This window comes from Schistocerca piceifrons, chromosome 7 (genome assembly GCF_021461385.2).
Source record: "Schistocerca piceifrons isolate TAMUIC-IGC-003096 chromosome 7, iqSchPice1.1, whole genome shotgun sequence".
Taxonomy (NCBI): domain Eukaryota; kingdom Metazoa; phylum Arthropoda; class Insecta; order Orthoptera; family Acrididae; genus Schistocerca; species Schistocerca piceifrons.
Window position 1 is genome coordinate 196758374 of NC_060144.1, and position 23578 is coordinate 196781951.

A 23578-nucleotide genomic window follows, 5' to 3' on the forward strand; every position below is an offset into this window, starting at 1 on the left:
TGTCCTTCTGAAGCTAAGTGCTGGCCATAAACTCTGTCTCATTTAATAGTTTTCTCAATTGAATTTTCCTTGTGATATAATTAACTTTGCAGTGTTACTGGCATCAGAGAAGGAAATATGAAGCATTACATACAGATTGTGCTATATGACAGCTTCATTTTTCTGAGTATGGGCTAGTCAGTAATGTATTTTTCCCTGTTTGTACAGACCTGATGATGGTTACAGTAAATTTAAGCTGTGAATCCTGCAAAATTATTAGTTGTGGTTGTGAAAAGAAGCAGGTATAAGTCAGTGTATAATTACCGACACTATGAACAGTATGTCTTGTTTCATAAATATTTGAAGAATTAAAAACATGTATGCTGACTAGCACACGCTCATTCTACAGAAGTGTTACTGGATAATTACTTAGCTGCTGGAAAACTAAGTATGACAGCTTAGCAATAATAATCACTTATTTTTATGTAATGTCAACTGTTCAATGAATTCTCTGTATAAGTAAGATCTACTGTTAATAGCTAAGACCTACTTAATCATGTAGTAACAGCTTGAAAGTTATTTATGAAATTCAGGTTCCTTCTGATTTTATTAGAAAAATGGCACTCACAATAATTTTACAGTGATGTCAAGTATGTTTTGAAACACAGAGACACAGGAGGATGGGATGGGGTACCAGTTAACTCCAGGGTTATCAGGTCCCTTTTTTATTGTTGGATGTCACTTAACCAAAAACAAACATAAAAAATAAAGTGTCACAAAAATAAGACTGGAAAATCTGAGATGTAGATAGCAGAGGAGAGGGAAGTTTGCAAAGGAAATAAATTAGAGAAGGGGAGATGGGACTGAAAGGGAGAAAGAAATAGACAGCAGCAGGAGGAACAGGCACAAATTAGGGCTGAATGACTGACAATTACAGGCACATGCTAAGGTTATTCTTTCCTTCATTATTCTGGAGTACTTTCTATGCAGGAAAAAATTAGCTACATTTTGAAGTAATCACAGCTTCTGCTGTTTTGTTTCACAATATGCTCTTTTTGTTAGTTTCCATTTATAAGGCTCATTTAGAGTCAATTTGGAGTAGACATTGATAGCAGGTAGCCTAGGAGATGTTGCGCTTTGATGACAGTCATAGAAATATAGGAATGACTGAGAAGAAATTTAAGGTTTTATGAATTTAGAGAGTGAGGAAAAGCTATAAGAGTTGATCGGAGGAAAATAATGTGTAGCAAGGACCTAGTTTGGAACTGGGACTTCAGGAAGTCATGCCAAGGTGACAATTTTGTTGATGCATCCACGTAGGATATAGTGTAATAAACGTCCCTCTACTGTTGTTTTTATGGATCTCCTTTGTTACAATCCAGTAAGGTAATACAGGAAACGTATTTGTAACTGGGGAAGTGACATGCAAAGACGAACATGCCCACTAACTACAGTTTCACACAATCAACATAAATCTTATTTTAGGCACATGTAAGAATGAAAATAACAACATATTGCAATGCAAATGCCTTTACTTTTGTGCTAAAAGGCAGTTCATATCTGTAAATCAAGTCTACACTGAAAATATTGCTTTAACAAGTACATTTAAATATGGACATATTCTCATGTGCTGAAACATTTTGGACATGTTCAACGCTGAATGATTTCCAAAAGTGAATGTGTTGTTTTCTGAAAACAACTTAAATCCTATTGTATAATGCTTCTTACACTACATCATATTTGTAACAATTTAGTATGTGATATCATGGGAAAAAATTATAAACTGCCAACTGTAAAATTATAAACTGCCAACTGTAACATTGATATTCAGTGTTTTAGTAAAAGTTCTGATTTTATCGTTCCTTCGCAATTATTTAAAATGTTTCAAATCACCTATAACAGAATACAGTGATGTAACAGTGGCATTTCCTGTTATTAGAACAATTCTTTGTGGCAACTGTTACACTTAAACATATAAACCAAAAGCATCTACATATTCACAAGCAATTTTCTCTCTCTCTGTATTGAACAACATGGGACTATTGTAAATGATAGATGTACACCAACTTATGTCCTGTTGTTTTTGCCAGTCATCTCTAAAAATAGTTCACAGCAAGCTAGCAACATCTTTCTTCTTGTCATGTGAGATTGTGTGGCTGAGAAGTGCTGCAGCTCGTGGTTAAGAGAAGAAATTTGTAATTGTCCATCTGCATTTCTAAAGAGACTTTTGCCCTTGTACATAATGCTGAGACCTCTAGGATGCAATCACTTCCATATCAATATGAGTGTTTCACATAGCATCATACTGGTATGTGAAAATTCATTTCCTTTCACTTCTGTGATCTAAATTTCATAGGCCCTCTGATAGGAATTTAATGTCTATTGCTCTCCATTCTTTAACAAGGTTTCTTACTTCACCCACTGACTGGCAGAGCTCATTACATTCCTCTTATGTTACAAAAATTGTCCTTTATATAGAAGTTTCAGTACTCTACCAAAAATGCAGTCAGTAGGTAATAACTATGTCCTCATAATAGTAATTGTTAATATTAGTACTACGCAGTATTATTATGAGGGAGCAAAGAAGTATAAACTGATCCTAACTGCTCCTCTGTGTGGGAATGTCGACTGTGACTGAGATGGAAATCACCTGACTGGAATCAGAATCTCCTATTGGCCACAGTGAACTAGTTCTTCTCTGCATGAAATGTATATGTAGAAAGGATTGTGTTTGCTGTGTACCAGGCTCATATATGGCAAATATTTGATTTCACTTAAATTGTGTAATGAATTTAAATTCTGCTTACCTTATATGCACTGTTCCACTCCATGTCTTTTTTTTTTAAATGTAGACACATTAACCTGAGCATGTCACTGTCACAGTTACGAAAGGCAGTCAAATGAAAACCGAACACCTGCCGTAAGGAAACCATGGAATGATTCCATTCAAAAATAATCACCACATACATTAAGACATATATCACAAAGGGAGAAAAGACAGTCAATTCCTGTTTTGTAGAACACGGTTTGTTGCTGACAGATCCACAATTGCACCCACTCCTGTCTTCCTCGCCAGACTGAAACCGACATCCATGCATGTTTGTCTTCAACTTGCCAAAGAAGTGAAAAACACACAGTGAAAGATCCTGGCTGTATGGAAGATGTTGAAGTGATCCCCAACCAAATCCCTCATGTGTAGCCTTTGCCTAATGGGCAATGTGGGAGTGGGCATTATCATGCAACAGGATGATTCCATCCAACAGCATTCCAACAGCCTAAGGGCAAACAGCAAAGCCAGCAGTGGAAACATCTCACCCACCAAACAAATCCAAAGCTGTTCACACAAGTTCCAGTAAGACTCTGATAACTTTCTTCTTTGACTGCAGGGGTCCTCAGCTGTTGAGTTCCTTGAGCGTGAAACCATTGTCAGTGCACTGTCAAAACACCAAGGAATGGTGTCAGATGGAACCATTTCTGTTGCACAATAATGCCCGTCCTCCCACACTGCCAATCAGATGAAGGCTATAATTTAGAGATTTGATTGGAAAACACAGCAACATCCTGCATATATTCTTTGTTTTCCATCATATGTTTTACATACTTTCGGTGAGCTGAAGAAAGACATGAGTGGACGTCAGTTTCACTTGGACAAGAAAGTGCGAGAGTGAGGGAGGTTGTGGACGTCGTAACACATGTGGTGATTACATGTGAATGGAACCATTCCATGGCCCATTGTGGTGGGTGTTCAGTTTTCATTTGACTGCCCCTTTAGATTGGTTGCACAACCGATAGACATGAAACCACTTTGCAGTTCAGCTTACTGAAATTCTGCTTTCTAAACATTTTTGCTCAAAAGTAACACTTCATATACAGCTTGGGGAGTGAACAGGGCTCAGTTATAAGACACTGCTGTTTCCCAAGATAGGGAGACAAACATTACTACAACATTGAAGATTGTGGGAAGACACTTATTAACTCCGATGTTATCTGTGTCCATGACCATTGCATAAATGTTTCAGATAATTTTTCACCATCATGTATAGAGTTCTGGGTTTGGTTTCATCATCAACTTCATCAGCTCTACTTAAAATACAATGAAATGAACATTTTCCAGTGGTGTGTAGTTAATATTATTTTCCTGTTATCATGATTAAGAATAAACTGTGATAATTTTAAAATGTAGGCTCAACCAGCTTTCACAATGTAAAAGCACCAAAATTGATGTATTTCAAAGATGCTAGCCACCATTGTCAGAATTATTCCACTGGTATCCAATAAAAGTGATAAATCTTTATCCTTATTGCTTTCATAGGATTATTGCAAAATAATTCTGATGATAGAGGCTTGCTCTTTTGAAGTGCGTCAATTTTAGTGCTTTTGCGTTTTGAAAGGTTGTTGAACACACATTTTAAGATTGATTTTAACAACCACCACCTCGTATCTGACATGGATGATACCAAGTAAACTGTGTTTATTGTTTGTGTTGCATTGAATCTTACCAAATGATTAGCACATTTAACAAAAAGAAATACAAATTTTCTGTAGTGTAATTTGTATTCAGAAATTTAGAGCAGCGTATAACCCAATAGTTATTTTAGTTATTTATGCAGTTGAAGTTTTAACACTACAGTGCTATATTCTAATTGCAGGCACAGTCCCAGTGCAGTGATCCACAGAGGAAACGTTTCTCTGACCTCTTTGCCCTTGCTGAAGTAGAGGAACTGGAACCCCGGGGTCGGAGAGGAGGTGGGGGAGGGGGTGGTCGTAAACCAAGAGGGAAAGGGAGGCAAGCAACTCGGCCATCTGATTCCTCAGAAGATTCTAGTGAGGTAAGAAAGTGGTCAAACCTTGTACATTTTAAAGTTTTTTAATGTGTGAATCTAGACAACTGTGCTCACATAATTGGAGTTGGAACTGATCTTGTCAGCATGTTTTTCATAGAATACCATGGTAAATGTAATTGTCCCAGTACACTGCTCTTAAAGTTCTCACCATGGTGGTGGGAGATGAATGTCCATATGACAGTATAAGGAAAAGATATATACAAGATATATACAAGAACATCTCACACGTACATGACTGCCATCTGCAGCAGCTTGAACGGGTCCAAGCTCCTGTAGATGGCAGTCGTGTGTGTGAGATGTACTTGCTTGTGTGAATGAACGTGTGTGTGTTTCCTTTTTGAAGAAGGCTTTGTCTGAAAGATGATGTGTAACTGTCATTTTGTTGTGCCTGTCTACAACTCAATGTGTCATCTTTACGGTGAGTAACAATCTGTCTTTTCCTTATGTTGTTGGTATTCCAACCTGCAGTTTCCATTGTTTGAACTTCCATATGAAATTTTTTAACTTACTAATGGCCTAAAAGTGTAGTACATTTTTCTGTCTTCATTATATTAGGGTCACCCAGGAAATAATGTCTGACATTTTTTTGTTATACAATTATATATTACACACTTGAAATAATGTTGTTTTATCTACCCACCCTATTTTTCCATGTAATCTCCTTCCAGATCTATGACTATCTTCCAGAAAGACAAAAGGAAACATACATCCCGTCGGCACCAGGCATTGTTCTGGTCACGAAGCCACTTCTTCACTGCACAAATCATGTCCTTGTCACCCTCAAAAAGTCTTGTGCAAATGCTATCTTTTAATGGTATGAAAAGTGGAAGTGTGAGGCAGTTAGGTCAGAGCTGTAGAGTGGGCTGTATAACACAGTCCAACAGTATTTCGCAATATGTTCGGAAGTCCTCAAACTTGTGTGAGGCCAAGCATAATTGTGTTGAACTGAAACATTCCCAGGGTGGTTATGGCACTGAAGTCAGTATAAACATTTAGTGTGATTAATGTGTTCACATATGCTTCTGCACTGTTGGTACTGCCGTTGTGGCATCATATCAATGAGAATCACATCCTTACAGTCCCAAAACACAGTCTTACAGACAGAAGCTTTGAGTTTTCTTTTGCACTGAAAATGGTAAACCCAGGTTTCATCACCCATCACAGTCTGGAGCAAGAAAGCCTCCTCTCAGCATCAAAATGTTGCAACAACTTGGAGCAAATGTTTTTTCTCAGAGTTTTGTGTTGCACAAGACAGCATGTAACTCATCGTGCACAAACCTTTGAGTATCCAAGAATGTGGATAATTGCACCCATACTTCCTTTGCTGATCAGCAGCAGCAGCACCACCCAATGCCAAGACGTGATGCAGTGATCCTTGAGAATGAGATCATCAGCATGTTGGTCTGTTATGTGTCTGGCATGACAGCTGTGGACGGTCTCTCTAGTCGCTGTGAATCAGGGAACTCTGGCAAACTGCCTTCTGATGGTCTCACCCCCTGTATCGAATGACTCACTGTACTCCTCTCGACTGCAGATGCTCCACAGACTTAAAAAAATGTTCCTGAATATTCGCAACAGTTTCTTTGTGTGCAGTGAGAAATTCAATGATGACATACTGCGTGTACATCTTGAACCAGTGTCATTGCTGCAGCTACAGTGTTTGTCAGAGGAACTGGAAATTTTGCTTTCACCCTAAGGAAGCTTCAAAGAATTCATACATAATGTCTCACTTTAACAAAATTGTTGTGTGCTGAGGAAAAAATGTGTGGCATTATTTTCTGGGCGCCCTCATAGTATAATGGCCTTTATTTCTATTGAGATACTAAAAATATCTGTTCGCTACTGTATTTAGGTAAGTAAGCAGAAAATATATGTTTTCTTAAATATATTTTATATATTATGGTGGAAGACAATTTTTAGATCTACTTTCACTAATTAGAAGTACTTTATCCTACAATCTGGGTAATACCCATATCATTTTTTCTTGTTTGTTTTCATCTAGGAAGTTTGCTAACCCTTTTTCTACATGTGTATTATTTCCATACCTAAGAAAAATGGGATGGAAAATATTAATAGTGTACATTTTAATATTTGTACTAGTGTAGAACCTCTTCAACTATGATGGTTCATTTTGTATAAAAATCTAATGCTGTATGCTTTTAGGAAGGTATGTCATCTTGCTCACCCATGAAGACTTGTTTATTGTAATGTCTTTAAAACCCAGTCCCATAGATTCGAAAATTTTGTTTTTCAGAGTTTCCTTGTTGACTTCGAATTGTTGGCCGTGAATTATTCTCAAAGGTGGCTTTTCTTTTCGCACTGTTGATAATATACAGAAACTGCTGTCTAATAACACAGTTAAACATATTGTCAATGGAATATTTATTATGTGGACTTCTTTTCTAGATACCTGAATTCCATTATGCTCAGTGTCATGTCCTTCCTACTGTAATTTCCACACCATTGACTTACTCCATTTGAGTGCACATTCTGTCACTTTTTCCTTCTATGCTGTCACTCTTGCTTCCATCACATTATCAGTGAATTTATGATGCTAACAGCAAGCGCGTTGTAGCTGCTCATGAAGGCATTTCCTGAGCTCGCAATCTGTACTTGGGCTATGAGATACTACTTTGAACCAGACTGTGGCTGTACCTAGTAATGTGACCAAGTTAGTTCCTGACATGGCCAGGAGTACAGCTTGCTTTGCTAAGTTATGTAACACACTTGTTTACTCATTTGTAAAGTGTCTCCTCTTTTTTTTTTTTGCGACTGCCTTTCACTCTTGCAGAGCCACAGGTAGGACTGCTACTACTGCAACCAAAGTTTTACTGAGAACTGAAGCCACTTGTGCTATAATCTGACACTCTGTCAGTACATTCAAAAATCTCATTGTGTTCTGAAATAATGTGCAGTAATTATTTTAATCTCAGCTGGAGGAGGACAGGCATTACGTAACATGCCGACAAAATACAAAAGGAGAATACTGAAACCTCTGCAGGGAATATTCTAAGCACACCTGCAGATTAAATAATTTAATTGCTTTCATACAAAATTCTCTTGGTTGGAAATCAGCCTTTGTCAGTATGTTAGATAGGTATTGGTATTCCATGTGTAGAACATGAGACAACGTGTTTCATAATGTCTTTGTTAACACATAACTTTAAACTAGATGCACTTTGGGTTGAAATATACCAAGAAGGTGTGGACTGGTGGTATATATAGGTCAGTTAATGGCGCAAAAACTGTAATATTCATTCCAGAATAGTTTATGATATTCATTGACTAAAAGATTTCATTATAAGCAAGAGTGTAGCAATTTAGGAGCAGAATGGTGCAATAAAACTGAAAATCTTCTATGAGACTACATAGGAAAAGGGATAAAAGTTGAGAGTAGAAACTTACGCAAATAAGAACTGGGGGGGATGGGGGCGGGGGGAGAGGGTGTTATGGTGGCTAGTATAAATAAAAGTAAAGAAGGTATCACAAAAGGCCTGGACTGGAGGTTGGCTGAGGCTAAAAGTGAACTGAATTTAACAGTGAGATCCGCAGCTCGTGATCGTGCGGTAGCGTTCTCGCTTCCCACGCCCGGGTTCCCGGGTTCGATTCCCGGCGGGGTCGGGGATTTTCTCTGCCTCGTGATGACTGGGTGTTGTGTGGTGTCCTTAGGTTAGTTAGGTTTAAGTAGTTCTAAGTTCTAGGGGACTGATGACCATAGATGTTAAGTTCCATAGTGCTCAGAGCCATTTGAACCATTTTTTTTAACATTCAGGTGTACTGAATAGGCTGTCTCTCTATTCCAAGAATTAAATTTTTTAAAATTAAAGGTCAATAAACTGAATGTTATCAGAATAATCGTAATACAGCTTCATACTACTTGTGTTTCTGTATAGCAAAGTAACAGAAATAATTAGGACCAGTAGAGTATAGAGCATAAGGCCTGCAAACATATAAAGGTTCATAATATAGAAACTATGACTGCCTAACTAGGATCATCGAAAAGTCATTGTTTGTAACTGAATATGGAGGAGATGCAGGAAATGTTTAGATAGAATGGGAAGGAAAATTTTTGTGTTTCAGTGTTCTTGATTAAGAGTGAGAAAATAGAAGAAACGAGAGAATATGACATAAATGATGACCTGCCAGATATAGAAGACAGGTTCATTTGCTGTAGACTGACATATAATCTAGTTAATTGTGTATCAAGTAATGAATGAAACAATTTCTGCAATAGCACATTTATTAACAATTTCCTGGTAATGTAAATAAGCTTTGTAGAATAAAACATAATTTCTTCACTAAATGTGTTTAATGTATGCATTGATTTTTGTTTTGTTTTATTTATAAAGGAAGAGGAGGTGGTGAAGCCAAAGCAAGCGAAAAAGAGGAAAAAGACTAATCCAGTAGGCTCGGACAGTGACTGACCGCACAGTTATGGTGAACAAAGTGTGTGGAGCTGGTGACAGAACCTCAATGGTGCCCTTCTATATGACTGACAAATTGGTGGCCAAACCATAAAGTTGGTGTTGTCAAAGAAGGGCGTATTATTATGACTTCATATTCTCTTGATGGGCATAGATTTATGGTGCTCTTCCTCTCCGAGTTGTTTTGCAGGGTAAACTTGATCGTGTGTACAGTAACATACTTTTGTAAATAAATGAACTGACCATTTCGTGTGTCAGTGAAAACCCTCATGTCTTAGTGTTGTTTTGGACCCAGACGGCAACAACATTGACCCTTGTTTATGTGTAACGTGCGAGTGAAAAACTGGATTTGGTGTTCAGAGTGTTAACAGATTTTATAGTTATAATTTAATGACGGCAGAACGTTGGCATGAAAATATTGCCACTCCAGAGGACACATTCATTCCTGCACCTTGTAGTGTTGTTCTACTAGGTGAACATAGACTATATTTTATGAAGAGTGGTTTATTGTATATATTTACATTGTCAAGCACTCTTCTTAGAGTGGCTCATTTCATTGTCTGGAGTACGATGCTGTTCAGTGTGCTGTTAATTTTGACTGAAAACATTTAATCACGGAAACAATATAAGCTGTAAGTTTGAAACATGTATGTGAACAGTCACAATTTGCATGCAGCTATTCCCTTTAGATAAATAATCATTACAAGTGCCTTGATTGACAGAATGTGGAATAGCATTTGGCAAGCTTTAATAAAAGTAGCACCATTTTAAATTCAGAACTTGAGCTTCTGAAGAAATTGCAAATATTTTTTTTAACAATGTTATTATACGGGTGCAGTTCGCATGGACTGCAAAGCAGTAAATAAGAATGCAGTAGTTTTTACTAGCATGCTAGATCCTGATTTTTGCTGCTGCTATAAAGAATTTCTCCACGATGTAGTTTATATTTATTAAACATTGCTGACAGGTAAGAGCTAATAATCTTATGGAAATGAGATAATTCAAGACTATACTGTCTAGCATTTTATGAAGAAAAATTAAACATGCTGTCAGTAAGTGTTATCTTGTCAGTATGTTTCCAGATAAAACCTCACAAACTGTGACTGGTTCCAAGGCTACATATGTACATGTATATGTGCAGAATTCTATCTTTATTTGGAATAAATAGAAGTAAACGTCGTAAGAGAAACTTAAATTGTGATAAAGATGCATGTAACATTAAGACAGAGGAGTTACACAAGAGAATCGTGCATTCCACTGAGATGTGAATAAAAATGAGAGGGCATCATCATAAAAAAATCAGTGCAACTTGTGTGCCTTCCCTGTTAAAACTGTCACTTATCTGCACTGTGTTAGTTGTTGGATATTTCCTTATGAACTCATAGCAAGTGAGATAAGAGAATTGTATAAAATGAAGTTATTCAGATCATACCTTGCATTTATATGATCTTACTACTTTGTTAACTTCTTTGCCGTGTGAAACTTGTAGCTCTATTTATTACAGTGTAATTATTGTAAATATTAACTTAGTAAGAGGAAAAATTACAGTGAAATTTTTCTTGTTCAAATTGTACAGTACATTTTCCACCTTGTCATTATTGTGAAATTTTTGTATTTGTGATATTTGTGATGAATCAAAAATTATCTTTGTATTAATGTTTCGTATCGGACAACTGTTGAAATGTATAGTAATTTTGTCATATACGGACAGATCACGAATTTTATCATTTTTAATATGGCTGCATTTGGCAGCCGAAAACTAGAGAGTTTTAATTACCTCCTTATTTTCATTACTTTTGTGTAAATATATTGTGAATACATTTGAAATGTTGTGAAAAACTCCATTTCGGCATTCTGCACCTGTGATACAGGTGTTAGAAGATAAAATATTTTTTAAACACAGTTGTAGTTTATTACCTAAATGAAAAAAAACTTGGTATCTTACACTTTGTTTTCAGAGTAATATATGAAACTTTTGCCAGGCATCAGAAAAAATGACAAGTGGAAGAATTTTTTTGGTATGTAGCTGCCTCAGTTGATTTACAGTGGCTCCATATGTTAATCTGCACAAACTGTTTGCTTTTGTTCTCCCTGCCCTCCATTACAGTCAACCTATCTCCCTCCTTTTTGTGATGAACATATTACTGACATTACAGGTAAGAGGTATACTTTCACTTTATTAGGTCTGAATGATAAACAAAATGAATTTCATAGTGCAGCATGACAGTATTGCAATTAATTTTGAATGGAAAATAATTACAATAGGATAACTGTTTGGATCACATTTCACATATTTTATTTTTGTACCTAATAGTTTATTTATTATTTTTCAGATTGATGACAGGGTTAAAATAACTCATAAAATGTGGTAAAAGATTCTAAAAACTGTGGACACTGATAATTTTCTGTAGAATTGTTACTTGTGAGTAGGATTTCTTTTACAACTATAAAATTATGTAATCCCACTTGATTTTCACTGTGCACAATAATATGAAATCCATCTGTTTTGCGATGGTCTGGTGTGATTTATAATTTCTGTAAAATATTCAGTAAACATCTCCTGTGTTTCCAAAATTAATCTTTCAGTCTGCACCAGAGGGTGAGATTCATGAAACTTCCTGTTACATACAACTGCATGTCAAACAGAAACTAGAATGCAGACCCCTGGTTTTTGTGGATAATGCTGTTACCAATCATTTTATTCAGGCAGAACTCACTGCCTTTTTATTTAGGCTCAATTTAGTCAGCACTTCTTGTATACTTTCCAAGCTTCGAAGAAGTTCTGCTTACTTTGCCCATAATAAACAAAGACCTGGGTTTGAGTCGGGAAGATTCTGAACTCCTTTATTGCATATAAAAAATTGAAGGGAATTAAAAAAACTGTGTAACACGTATATGACTGGACTAATGATTTTTGAATTCTGAAATTCCACATCCACCTTGAATGTCTGCCCTGTTGTGTAAATTGAAGACTTTTATGGCAAGAAGCTTTTGTTGTTATAATTGCAGCTTAGCCCCTTGGTTTATTTTGATTGTGTGCTGCTGATGTGGCATAGTCTTAAGGTTAGCCTTTTGACCCTTTTCCACATTAATAATGCATGGTATTCTGTAATTAATATGTGTGCAATCATATATTACCAGGAAAATGTTATATCTTAGTACTATGTTTTTTGGTTATTGATTGATTGCCTTAATGAAAGTGAGATAGTACAAAATGTAGATAAATGTTAATTATAGGATGAAAAGGTTCATCAGAATATGGACAAAAAATTTATATTATTTCTTTGTATTTTATGAACTGATGGCTGTGAAATAGGATTAATGAACTTCAGTTTTTTGTTCTTTATTTTTTTCAGTCCTTGCCACCTTCTAAAAAAACTCCCAGAAGATTTACAAATCAATGGAGCCATTACTTATGCCAGTAATAACATTCTTACTTAAAGCTGAGAAACACACACTTTTTTCAAGAGATCACACCCAACAAGAATTGTGGTCTTAAAATTAATTTAAAGCAACACTCATACAGTTTTCGTTGTAAGATAATCAGTTCTTCATTATTGTTACTAGGGAAACTACATTGTGCATCACTTATCACTGATTTTTAGTCCATCCTTCTAATAGACAATCAGTATTTTATAACAGGTTCCATACATTGCTCTTCAACAATTATTATTCATTTTTGTGAGAGCAAAATCGGAACTGGATGGTCAGCATATAGTACTGATTAGTTGTGTGTCAGAATGAACAGAATACACTGTGCTACATGTGCATTATCTTAATCCCCTGATCTGGTAGAAATAGCAAACATGATCTATTAATGCATTGCTCTGCACAGTCAAAATACATTATTTACACTGCCATTTAATTTACAGTGTAGCCCTAGTTTTCAGCATGAACAACAGGTAGATGAGCACTTTCTGCTGGCAAATAGTAATAAATGTGGAATGAAGCTGTTGGAATTACACTCTATAGCTGACGGAGGGGGCAGGCTGTCTCACAGTAATTCACAAAACAGCCACAGTGAAGTTCGACGTATAGTTGCTCGGTTGCTTTCAATGGAATGACAGTTCTGAAAAAATAAGAATCTTTATTAGCCATTCAGTATTTTCTTATACAATGGGCTTTGTCAATAAGTTCAATTACAATAAATAATTTGTGTCCTTACAAGAATTGTAAGTGAGCACTTGAAGTCAGCCTGATGTATAAGCATTGCTGCAGTAACTTAGTCATTCAGTAGCATGCAATGTTCCGTAGTTCCCACACTGATTGTTTGCGATGATGCCATTTGTTCAGTTACATCATGACAGCATGCAGCGACTTTTGAGGCAACACTGTTGCTGATATTCTTAGTACTAAATTTGGCAATTTTTTCTATGCTACTCAAGTAAATGTTCTTTTACTCATGACAACAACAGGTCAAGTCAGAACAGGCAGTCTATTGTTAAGCTTTTGTACAATGACTGTTCAGAAGATTTAAAGTGTCATCTTGTTGCAACATTTCAAAGATTTTAGTACCGTTATCTCTATGATACTTCTCCCAGAAAAGGGAGTGGCAGCCACACCTGAGGACACAAAGTAATTTCTGTGAATTGTGTCCCTTCACTTTTGTGCAAAGAGAGAAATATCAGAGAACTAGATTTTGATTGTAATTGTTGAAATGGCAATCTATGAAGCATCTGCTGAGAGAACTCAAAATATGGAGTATTTTGATTATCAGTTGTACAGTGTGAGCATCATTGGATAATGAGGACTTGGCTCAAAGAAATTGAGAGATACACTTCTAAGGATACACTCAATATGCTTTCAGGTGGAGTAATTCTCCGGACACAAAATGCATTAACCTTGCTAGTAGCTATACTGGACACCCAAGAATATTTATTTCATCTCTAAATTCGTTGCACTAAGAAATGACATTGTCCCAGGAAGGAGAAGACTCGTCCATGAAACATAATTTCTACTTGAACACACCAGGGAATAACAAAAATGGCTTCTCCCAATTCAGCTCCATAGCTGGAAATGAAAATAAAAAAGAAAAAAAATAGTAGCCCTCTCCAGTCCCAAACTGCAACTGGATGTGTCTCTCAGCTCAATCAGAATCCAGCCATGCTAAAAACTATCAATTCAAATAAAGAATATTAGGTAGCTACAATCTGTTGTCAGATGCAGGAGATAACAGTTTTAATATGAATATAAATCTTTCATCTGATATAATTCACATTCCAAATTTCTCCTTGGGTTCCTTTACTGATTGCAGATTGACTAACGTGGAAAATAGGCTACAACCCTGACCCACCACGTTCTTGGTGACAGCTTCCTTTGTCTCAAATAGCTGCACTGTGGTTTCTGTACAAGTTGTAAATAACTTTCTGCTTCTTTCATTTTGTCCATGCTACCTTTAGAATTTCAAAGAGTGTAGTCCAGTCACCATTCTCAAAAGCTTTCTCTAAATCTACAAATGGTATAATGTAGGCTTACATTTCTTCAACCTGTCTTCTGAGATGTAGGATCAGTACTGCCTCATATATATGTACATTTCTCCTGAATACAAAATTATCTTCCCTGAGGTTGGCTTCTACCAGTTCTTACGTAAATAAATCACATTAGTATTTTGGAACCAGGACTTGTCAAACTGGTGGTTCAGTAGCAGTCATATCTATTATCATTTGTCTTCTTTGGAACTCTTAGTATTACACTCTTCGTGAAGTCTGAGGCTATTTTGCCTATTCATATACCTTACATAGCAGGTGAAATAGCTTTTTTCAATACTGGCTCTCCCAAAGATCTCAACAATTCTGAGGACCTTCTTTCCCCTTAGGCCTTTCAATGCTCTGTCACAATTTTCTTACAGTATCATATCTCCCATCTCATCTTCACCTACTTCCTTTTCTCTTTCCATAAGATTGCCATCAAATTTGTTTTCCTTATATAACCCTTCTATGTATTTCTGTCTTCTTTCCTTTTTTTGTATAACACTTTCTTTTCTCCAAAGCTCTCTTAATTTTCTTATTGGCACCATCTATCTTTCCCCTAGCCATTTGCATTTCTACAGCCTTGCATTTGTTCACCAGCCATTTCTGCATAGCCATTTTCCACATGCTCCTGACTGCCTTCATTATTTGATCTCTCAAAGCTATTCATTCATCTTCTATTGAATTTCATTCCCCTCTTACAGTCCAACATTGGCTACTGTTCCCTCATCAGCTCTCAAGAAGCTCTGGTTCTTTCAATTTCATTCAGCTCCCATCTTTGTAAATTGATATATTTTTGCAATATATTTAGTTGTAACGTATAGTTCATAACTAATACATTGCAGTCAGAGTCCCCATCTGCCTCTGGAAATGTTTTACAGTTTAAAGCCCAGTCTCAAAATTTGTGTCTTTACCATTATATAATGAATTTGAAACCTTCTAATATATCCAAGTTTCTTCCACATACACAACCTTCTCTCATAGTTCTTAAACCAAATGTTCTGGCAGTGCCATTTTTCATTCCTTTCCCCCAGTCCATGTTCTACGTTTATGCCTGCTCTTTCTTTTCCTACTATCAAATTCCATTCACTCATCACAATTAAATTTTCATCTCCTTTGACTGCCTGAGTAATTTCGTTTCTCTCATTACACATGATTTCAGTTTCTCCATCATCTGCAGAGGGTTTCAACTGTGGAGGGTGTTGACTTCACGTTCACCTTCACTACAATAACACAATGCAACAAACTGCAAGATCACAAAAACCATTTTTTTTAAATGTAGGCATTCTTTGCGCATTTTGACCTCCTGAATTCTAAAATGATACTCAAAATATCATATCACCCATTGTTTTTCCACAAGTCATGCACGTTTTCAATAATGGAGCTCAAAAGCGCTGTGTAACTTTCAACTGTTCAACACTTTCTCCTCTAGTGACACACAGCAAACTGTCACATTGCAAATGGTGCTGCCTGTCCATCACTGTGTTGTGTTTATGGAAGGAAGGAAGTGTTAGTGTACAATGTCTAGCTGATGCTGTGTAAATTCTCCTAACATGTTTTGTTATATTTGTGGCCTACCATACCTATTTCAGAGTGAAACTAGATGACAGCAATAAAGCATGGGCTCCACAGGGCATGTGTGTAGAAGATTTATGATGCTGGATGGCAGGAAATAAGTCATAACAATTTGGCATCACTATGATCTAGCAGGAGCAACAGAATTGTACCAACATCTCCTACGTTTGCTCATGTAAGACTACTCATTTCAACAAGAAGACTATTAAGTATCCAGACAACATTCGCTCAGCACTTCGTCTTGTTCCTTGGGCCTGGTGGATATACATGTACCACGGACTCCACAGCATCAAATACAGATGACAGAGATACTGTGTAGGAGACAGATGATACTGACTGAAGTAGGCATAGATGAGACTCTTCTGTTCACTCAGCCAGATCTAAATGATTTAGGTCATGATCCAGTATTGATAGAGGATAAAGCAGAGCTCCTAGGATCAAGACCATATGAAAGACCTTTGTTAGCAGCTGGTACATCTGTTACATTTTACAGAGAAAGGGACTTGATATTCACACAGTATTTTGCTCAAAACGTCTTGTTAGTATACTGCATTGTTGTACAAGGTTTTATGGATCAGTTCAACATTGCGCCAGGTGACTGCAGACTCTTTATTGACTCATCTAAAGAAGGCAGTTCTGCTGCACAATGGTAACGTGTATGCGGCCGGCCATTCAGTGCACCTCAAGGAAACACATGCCATCATGAAGATATTATTTACTACACTTGACAATTGGATGGTGTGTGGTGATTTTAAAGTGTTGGGTATGCTTGTAGGACCACAATCAGGATATACCATGTTCCCCTTTTTGTCCGTGAATGGGACAGTTGGACTCAGACAAGCACTGGAAGCAAAATATTTATGGGAATTACTTTAAAAGCAGAAAAGGACATACTTTGAGAAAACTGCTGCTCTTACTCTTACACTACTATGTCACTGTTTTTATCTGTTACTCCAGATTAAACACTTACATAACTTGACATAGAAGTGTCATCTTCCTTTATACTGGTGAAGTTAAAGTGCTACAAATAATAGAGATATTAATAAGCTGATTGTTTACTCCAGATCTGAGGTTTTCCAGTCTGTTGTCTGCCAGCAACCTGTTAAAAGACTTCTGTGTCAAAATATAAAATTCTGTGCTGACATACACAGCCTATAAGGAAAGTGCTTTACTTTAAAGTCAGTACCGCCATTAGACTGTTGTTTATTTACTGTGTTATGTTTACACCTACACAGTCATGATTTCATCTTCAAAGTGCCATTATCATGAGAGAAATACTGTGTAGGAGATGGCACTTTGAAGCCGAAATCATGATTGTGTAAGTGTAAACATAACACAGTAAATAAACAACAGTCTAATGGTGGTACTGACTTTAAAGAAATATATTATGACTGTGGCCCCGCAATATGAAAAAAAAAAATTGTGAAATTACTTTATTTCTAGAATTGTGGTTGTAAATTTCAACATCATACTGACTTCACTCACAAATACTCATTTCACCACAAATAAAGAAAGTAAAACTGTCATCAACTTGAATATTGGTTCAAGCATAATAGTGCTGTACTTGGTGTGGCCCTCTTGGAGGTGATAAAGTGTGGTGTGCCTTACTGCAGCGTTTGAACTGACTGATCAAGCCAGTTACAGGGAGTGCTACAGCTTAATGTGGACTCCAAACCACATCGCAACTTGGCATTTTTCGCAATAATAAACATCGCCATAAGATAAAGAACTGGAAACTGACAGATAAAAATCCTAATATATGTACCAAAAAATGTATTGGCACACGAGTGCAAGAATGTTAAGGTCAATGAAGAGACTGTTTCAGTTGTCATATATCGATTTAACACAATGTTCTTACTGCACACTTCTACAGAATAAATACTTGTTTGATTTATTTATATGGTCCTAAATTATTATGTCATATGACTACATTAGTCGACCACAATATTATTGCACCTGGGAGTGAGGTTGCTTCGATCAGTTTATTGTGATATTTGATGATATGCTGAACCACTTGGTAGTATATGCACTGCTGTCTTAAAATCATTCACTGTGCGATGTGTTGTCCTTAGTCATCACTGTACTTGTTTACTGTAATGTCACCATGTGTTCCCAATAACGGTCATGTCATGGGAGGCCAAGTGTAATACGGTCGAATCTCGCATAGCAAGCATAATTCACTCCAGAATCTTACTCATGGTGTGAAACACTTGTTAAGTGAAACAATTTATCCCATATAAATTAATGTAAAATATGATAATGTGTTCCATGCAGAAAAAGTACTAAAATTTTATCGTATTCATGCCATTTATTCAAAGAAAATTATACATCCAGTATTATGTACTTTATTATTCACAATACATAACTAATTCTTTTTTACTATACTGGTACCTATTTCTTTCTGCCAATGCTTCAACATCTGGCGAAAATGCAACACAACATTATTGTCAAATAAATTTGTAGCACATGTAACAATCACTTTATGGGGGTGGTGATCTTTCAATGTACGATGCAACTGATTCCTGTGCTTTCAGCATTTCTCTTATTGCACCAGAAGATTGCTGCATAGCTGTTACTGCCTCCTCCTTCTCTTCCTCCTCTGAAAAACTCCTCTCCTCAACTTCCTGCTGTCAAACACACTGCAACTCCATAAGCTCTTTGGTGGCCATTTCTTGGCTGTGATCTTCCACAAGCTCATCAATATCATTTTTATCCACTTCTAATCCCTTGCTCTTGGCCAGAGACACAGTAATCTCACTGACGACAGGTTCTGACTGAAATGCCTCAGAGTCACATTTGACAACTCACTCTAGCTGAAGCTTCTTCCAAGCAGAAATGAGAGTTCTCTTGGTAACTCCTGCCCAGGTCTTTTCAGTCATCTTGGCGCAGGCAACAGTGTTGAAGTGATATTTCCAAAACTCTCATAGAGTGAGACTGGTATCTTCAGTCAACACAAAGCAATGCTTGAAGAGTGCTTCAGTGTAGAGCTGCTTAAAGTTAGAAATAATCTGTTGGTCAGTAAGTTGGAGTAACGGGGCAGTGTTTGGAGGCAGAAATTGGATCTTGAATTTAAATTCTTCAAGAAGGTGGTCTTGTAGGCCTGGAGAATGGGTAGGAGTGTTGTCCATAACAAGCAAGACATGGAGTGGCAGAGTGATCTCAAGCAAATATTTTTTCGCTGATGGGTTAAACACTTCATTGATCCAATCACAAAAAAGATCACATGTCACCCAAGCCTTGTACATCACATTTAATCTATTCTTCTGGACTTTGCACTTCTTGAGCACTTGTGGGGTTCCTGAATGGTAAAGCAGCTATTTAATTTTCAAATCACTGCTTGCATTGGCACAGCATATCAGTGTGAGACTGTCTTCCATTGGCTTGTGGCCAGGCAATGCATTCTCCTCCACTGTTATAAAGGTACACTTCAGCATCTTGTTCGACAATAGACCCATCCCGTCGCAATTAAAAACCTATTGTGGCAGATTACCCTCAGAACCTACGAGCATCGTGAAGTTGCTGATGAAGTTCTCCTCTGCCTTTGTATCAGAGCTGGCTGCTTTGCCATCCCTCTCAAAGCTGTTGATGCTGTTTCTTCTCTTAAACTTCTGAAACCACCCACGACTTCCCTTAAACACCTCTTTGGCAGCTGATGATCCTGAGGTTGGCAAAAATCATTCTCACCTTCTCACAAATGATGTTCTCGTTAATAGTTTCACCTTACAATTGCTTTTCATTTATCCATATGAGGAGGAACCTTTCAACATCATCCAGAATACGAAACTGTTGTTTAGATGCTCTTGTCACCCCTTTTAAAGCATCTATCTCCTTAATCTTGCCTTTGTTCTTGAGGACAGTGCAAATAGTTGATGTAGACTGATTGTAGGTGCATGCTAAATCAGCAACGCTCACACTATGTTCGCATTTTTCAATGATTTTACGTTTTATTTCAAAGGTCGTTTTCCATCTCTTATGGTCTTCTTTTTGCGACCATATCTTCGCGGACATTTCTACGAAGGCTATTAAAATAAGCACACAAAAACCACTATGTGACACAAGTTTAGAAAAATGTGTGATCATAAGCTGAACTAAGATGGTAGCAGAAACAGCACAAATCTAGTGTGCGGTATGTACTAAAGACATTGTTCATATGCCGCTGCCGACAATGAAAGATGTTCATGTTGTTAAACATTCCCCCGTCGCACGCGAATGGGTGGTGACATCACACTGAATCATCACCACCCATTATGCGAAATGTTGCTCGTTAAGTGAGTCATTGTTTTTACAATTTGTTTTGCTCGTTGTGCGAATTTGCCATTATGGAAGGTGCTCGTTAAGTTAGGATCTGCTGTAGTATCATAGTCAGGCAGTACTGTTTGGATGGATGCCTAGTAGTTATATAAGTGGGAGGTACATTCGTATGCTCCCATTGATATCTATTTATGGTACACAAATCTAGTGTGCGGTATGTACTAAAGACATTGTTCATATGCCGCTGCCGACAATGAAAGATGTTCATGTTGTTAAACATTCCCCCGTCGCACGCGAATGGGTGGTGACATCACACTGAATCATCACCACCCATTATGCGAAATGTTGCTCGTTAAGTGAGTCATTGTTTTTACAATTTGTTTTGCTCGTTGTGCGAATTTGCCATTATGGAAGGTGCTCGTTAAGTTAGGATCTGCTGTAGTATCATAGTCAGGCAGTACTGTTTGGATGGATGCCTAGTAGTTATATAAGTACATTCGTATGTTCCCATTGATATCTATTTATGGTACCTGTGAATAATTTGTATTTTTTGGGAACTATGAACTATGAGTTTTTGTAATGAAAGGAGTTAACCTGTTTGCTGTGAGTCAGCTGTAAGCATTTTTCACAGTTTACTGTGTCTGGTATGGATATGTTTGAGCTCATTGTCAGTATATTTGTAATAGTAGCATACATAACAGTATGTGAATGTCTTTGGCAAATCATTTATGTAGCAAGAACAGGAGTGGGCCAATTAAAGAACCTTGCAGAACATCAAAGTTAATATTTACATACATTTACTTTAGTGTTATTCCTGTGGTAGTATTTCTTAGTTGTTTTCTGTTGTGATATGCTCCCTCCATCTAATAATGATTTTGTAATCTAGACAACCATTGGCCTTGACAAGGTCACAGCATATGCCAAGCAAGTAATTTTCCTTCTTAATTTCTAACAGGATTGAGTTTGTGAGGCGTCTGTTGCTTCTTCTGTATTGACAGACAATGGAAAGTCCAGAACAGAACAACAACAGTATCATGAAAAGGATAGATTGTTACTCTCTACGTAGAGGAGATGTTCAGTTGCAGTAAGGCACAATGAAATGACTGCTCATGTTTCATCCTTTGGCCAGAAGGCCTTCTTGTGAAGTAGAAACAAACATGCAATCACAACTGACACACACACGGCCATGGTCTTTGGTCACTGTGACTGGACTGAGACATATCTGTACACCTGATAAGAGCAGCAATCCAGCGATGGGGGTAAGGAGGCAGCATGAGGTAGGAATGAGGGCCCCCAGCAGAATGGGATGAGGGAAGGTGTAGTTCTGCTTGTGGGGAGTGTGCAGGGACATGGTGGGGGTAGCTAGGGCCTCTAGGTTTAGTTAGTGGGAAGGGGGAGGGCAGAGAAGGAAATGGACTAGTGGGTATGTCAGTGAAATGGAAGGCTATGTTGTGCTGGAGTGGGAGCAGGGAAGGAGAAGGTAAGTGGAGGACAGAAACTAGTGAAGATTCAGGCCAGGGGGGTTCGGAAATATAGGATATATTGCAGAGAAAATTCCTACCAGTGAAATCAGAAAAGCTAGTGTTGGTAGGAAGGATCCACATGGCACAGGCTGTGAAGCAGTCACTGAAGTGAGGAATACTGTGTTAGACAGTATATTCAGTGCCTGGGTGGTCCAGCTGTCTCTTGGCCACAGTTTGTCGGTGGACAGCAAATGACCATGTAGAAAGCAGCTCAGTGGTTGCAGCTTAGTTTGTACATCACATGGCTGCTCTCAAATAAAGCACTGCATTTGTTGGGATAGCAAATCGTGTGACCAGACTGGAGTATGGGACAGGTCTTGCATCTAGGCCTACTGTGGAAATATGTACAATGAGGTAAGGTGTTGGAAGTAGGGATGACCAAGGATATTGCGTAGCTCTGGTGGGTGGCAGACTACCACTGTAGGAGGGGTGGGAAGGATATTGGGTAGAATATTCCTCGTTTCAGGATACAACAAAAGGGAACCAAAACTCTGGTGGAGAATGTGATTCAGTTGCTCGTGTGCTGGGTACTACTGAGTCATGAGAGGAATGCTACTTTGTGTCCAGATGATTGGTATGTGGGAGGTGGTAAGTGATTGGAGAGACAAAGTAGGGGAGATCTCCTTTGGAACAAGTTTGGTACCACACTGTTGCTGAACCTGCTGCCCAACATAATGTGCGTCACTTCAATGAGTGCTTCACAGCCTGTGCTGTCTAGATCCTTCCTGTCATCACTAGCTTTTCTGAATTGTGCAGGGAGAAACTCTCTCTGAAACATAGCCTATGTTCCCCTGGCCTCATCCTCCACTTAAGTATCCCCCTTCCCTGCTCTCATTCCAGGACAACACAGCTTTCTGTTACACCAATGCACCCACTTATTGTTTTCCTTCTCTCCTCTTCCACAAGCCCCCCCCCCCCCCCCCCCACTTCTTCTCCCATCCAGCTGCACCTCACGTGGGTGCTTTCACACCTACTCCAGTCCTGTAACCCAGAAGGTGTACACGATCAAAGGCAGAGCCACGTGTGAAAGCATCCACGTGATTTACCAACTGACCTGCCTACACTGTGACGCATTCTATGTGGGAATGACCAGCAACAAACTGTCCATTCGTATGAATGGACACAGGCAGACAGTGTTTGTTGGTAATGACGATCACCCTGTGGCTAAACATGCCTTGGTGCACGGCCAGCACATGTTGGCACAGTGTTACACTGTCCGGGTTATCTGGATACTTCCCACTAACACCAACCTGTCTGAACTCCGGAGATGGGAACTTGTTCTTCAATATATCCTCTCTTCCTGTTATCCACCAGGCCTCAATCTCCGCTAATCTCAAGTTGCCGCCACTCATACCTCACCTGTCATTCAACAACATCTTTGCCTCTGCACTTCCGCCTCGACTGACATCTCTGCCCAAACTCTTTGCCGTTTAATATGTCTGCTTGTGTCTGTATATGTGTGGATGGATATGTGTGTGTGTGCAAGTGTATACCCGTTTTTTTTCCCCATAAGG

At 38.0% G+C, this 23578-nt stretch overlaps 1 protein-coding gene across 2 annotated transcripts in view; it reads left to right on the top strand.

Moving 5' to 3' along the window:
- Positions 1–12478, top strand: part of LOC124805062 (integrator complex subunit 3) — a 66651-nt gene extending 54173 nt beyond the window's left edge. For both annotated transcript variants that reach the window (XM_047265486.1, XM_047265487.1), the window contains exons 15-16: positions 4629–4808; positions 9173–12478. In XM_047265486.1, coding sequence (XP_047121442.1) covers positions 4629–4808; positions 9173–9247 — 255 coding nt within the window. In that variant the 3' untranslated portion in view covers positions 9248–12478. The remainder of the gene's footprint in view (positions 1–4628; positions 4809–9172) is intronic.
- Positions 12479–23578: the final 11100 nt, after the last annotated feature.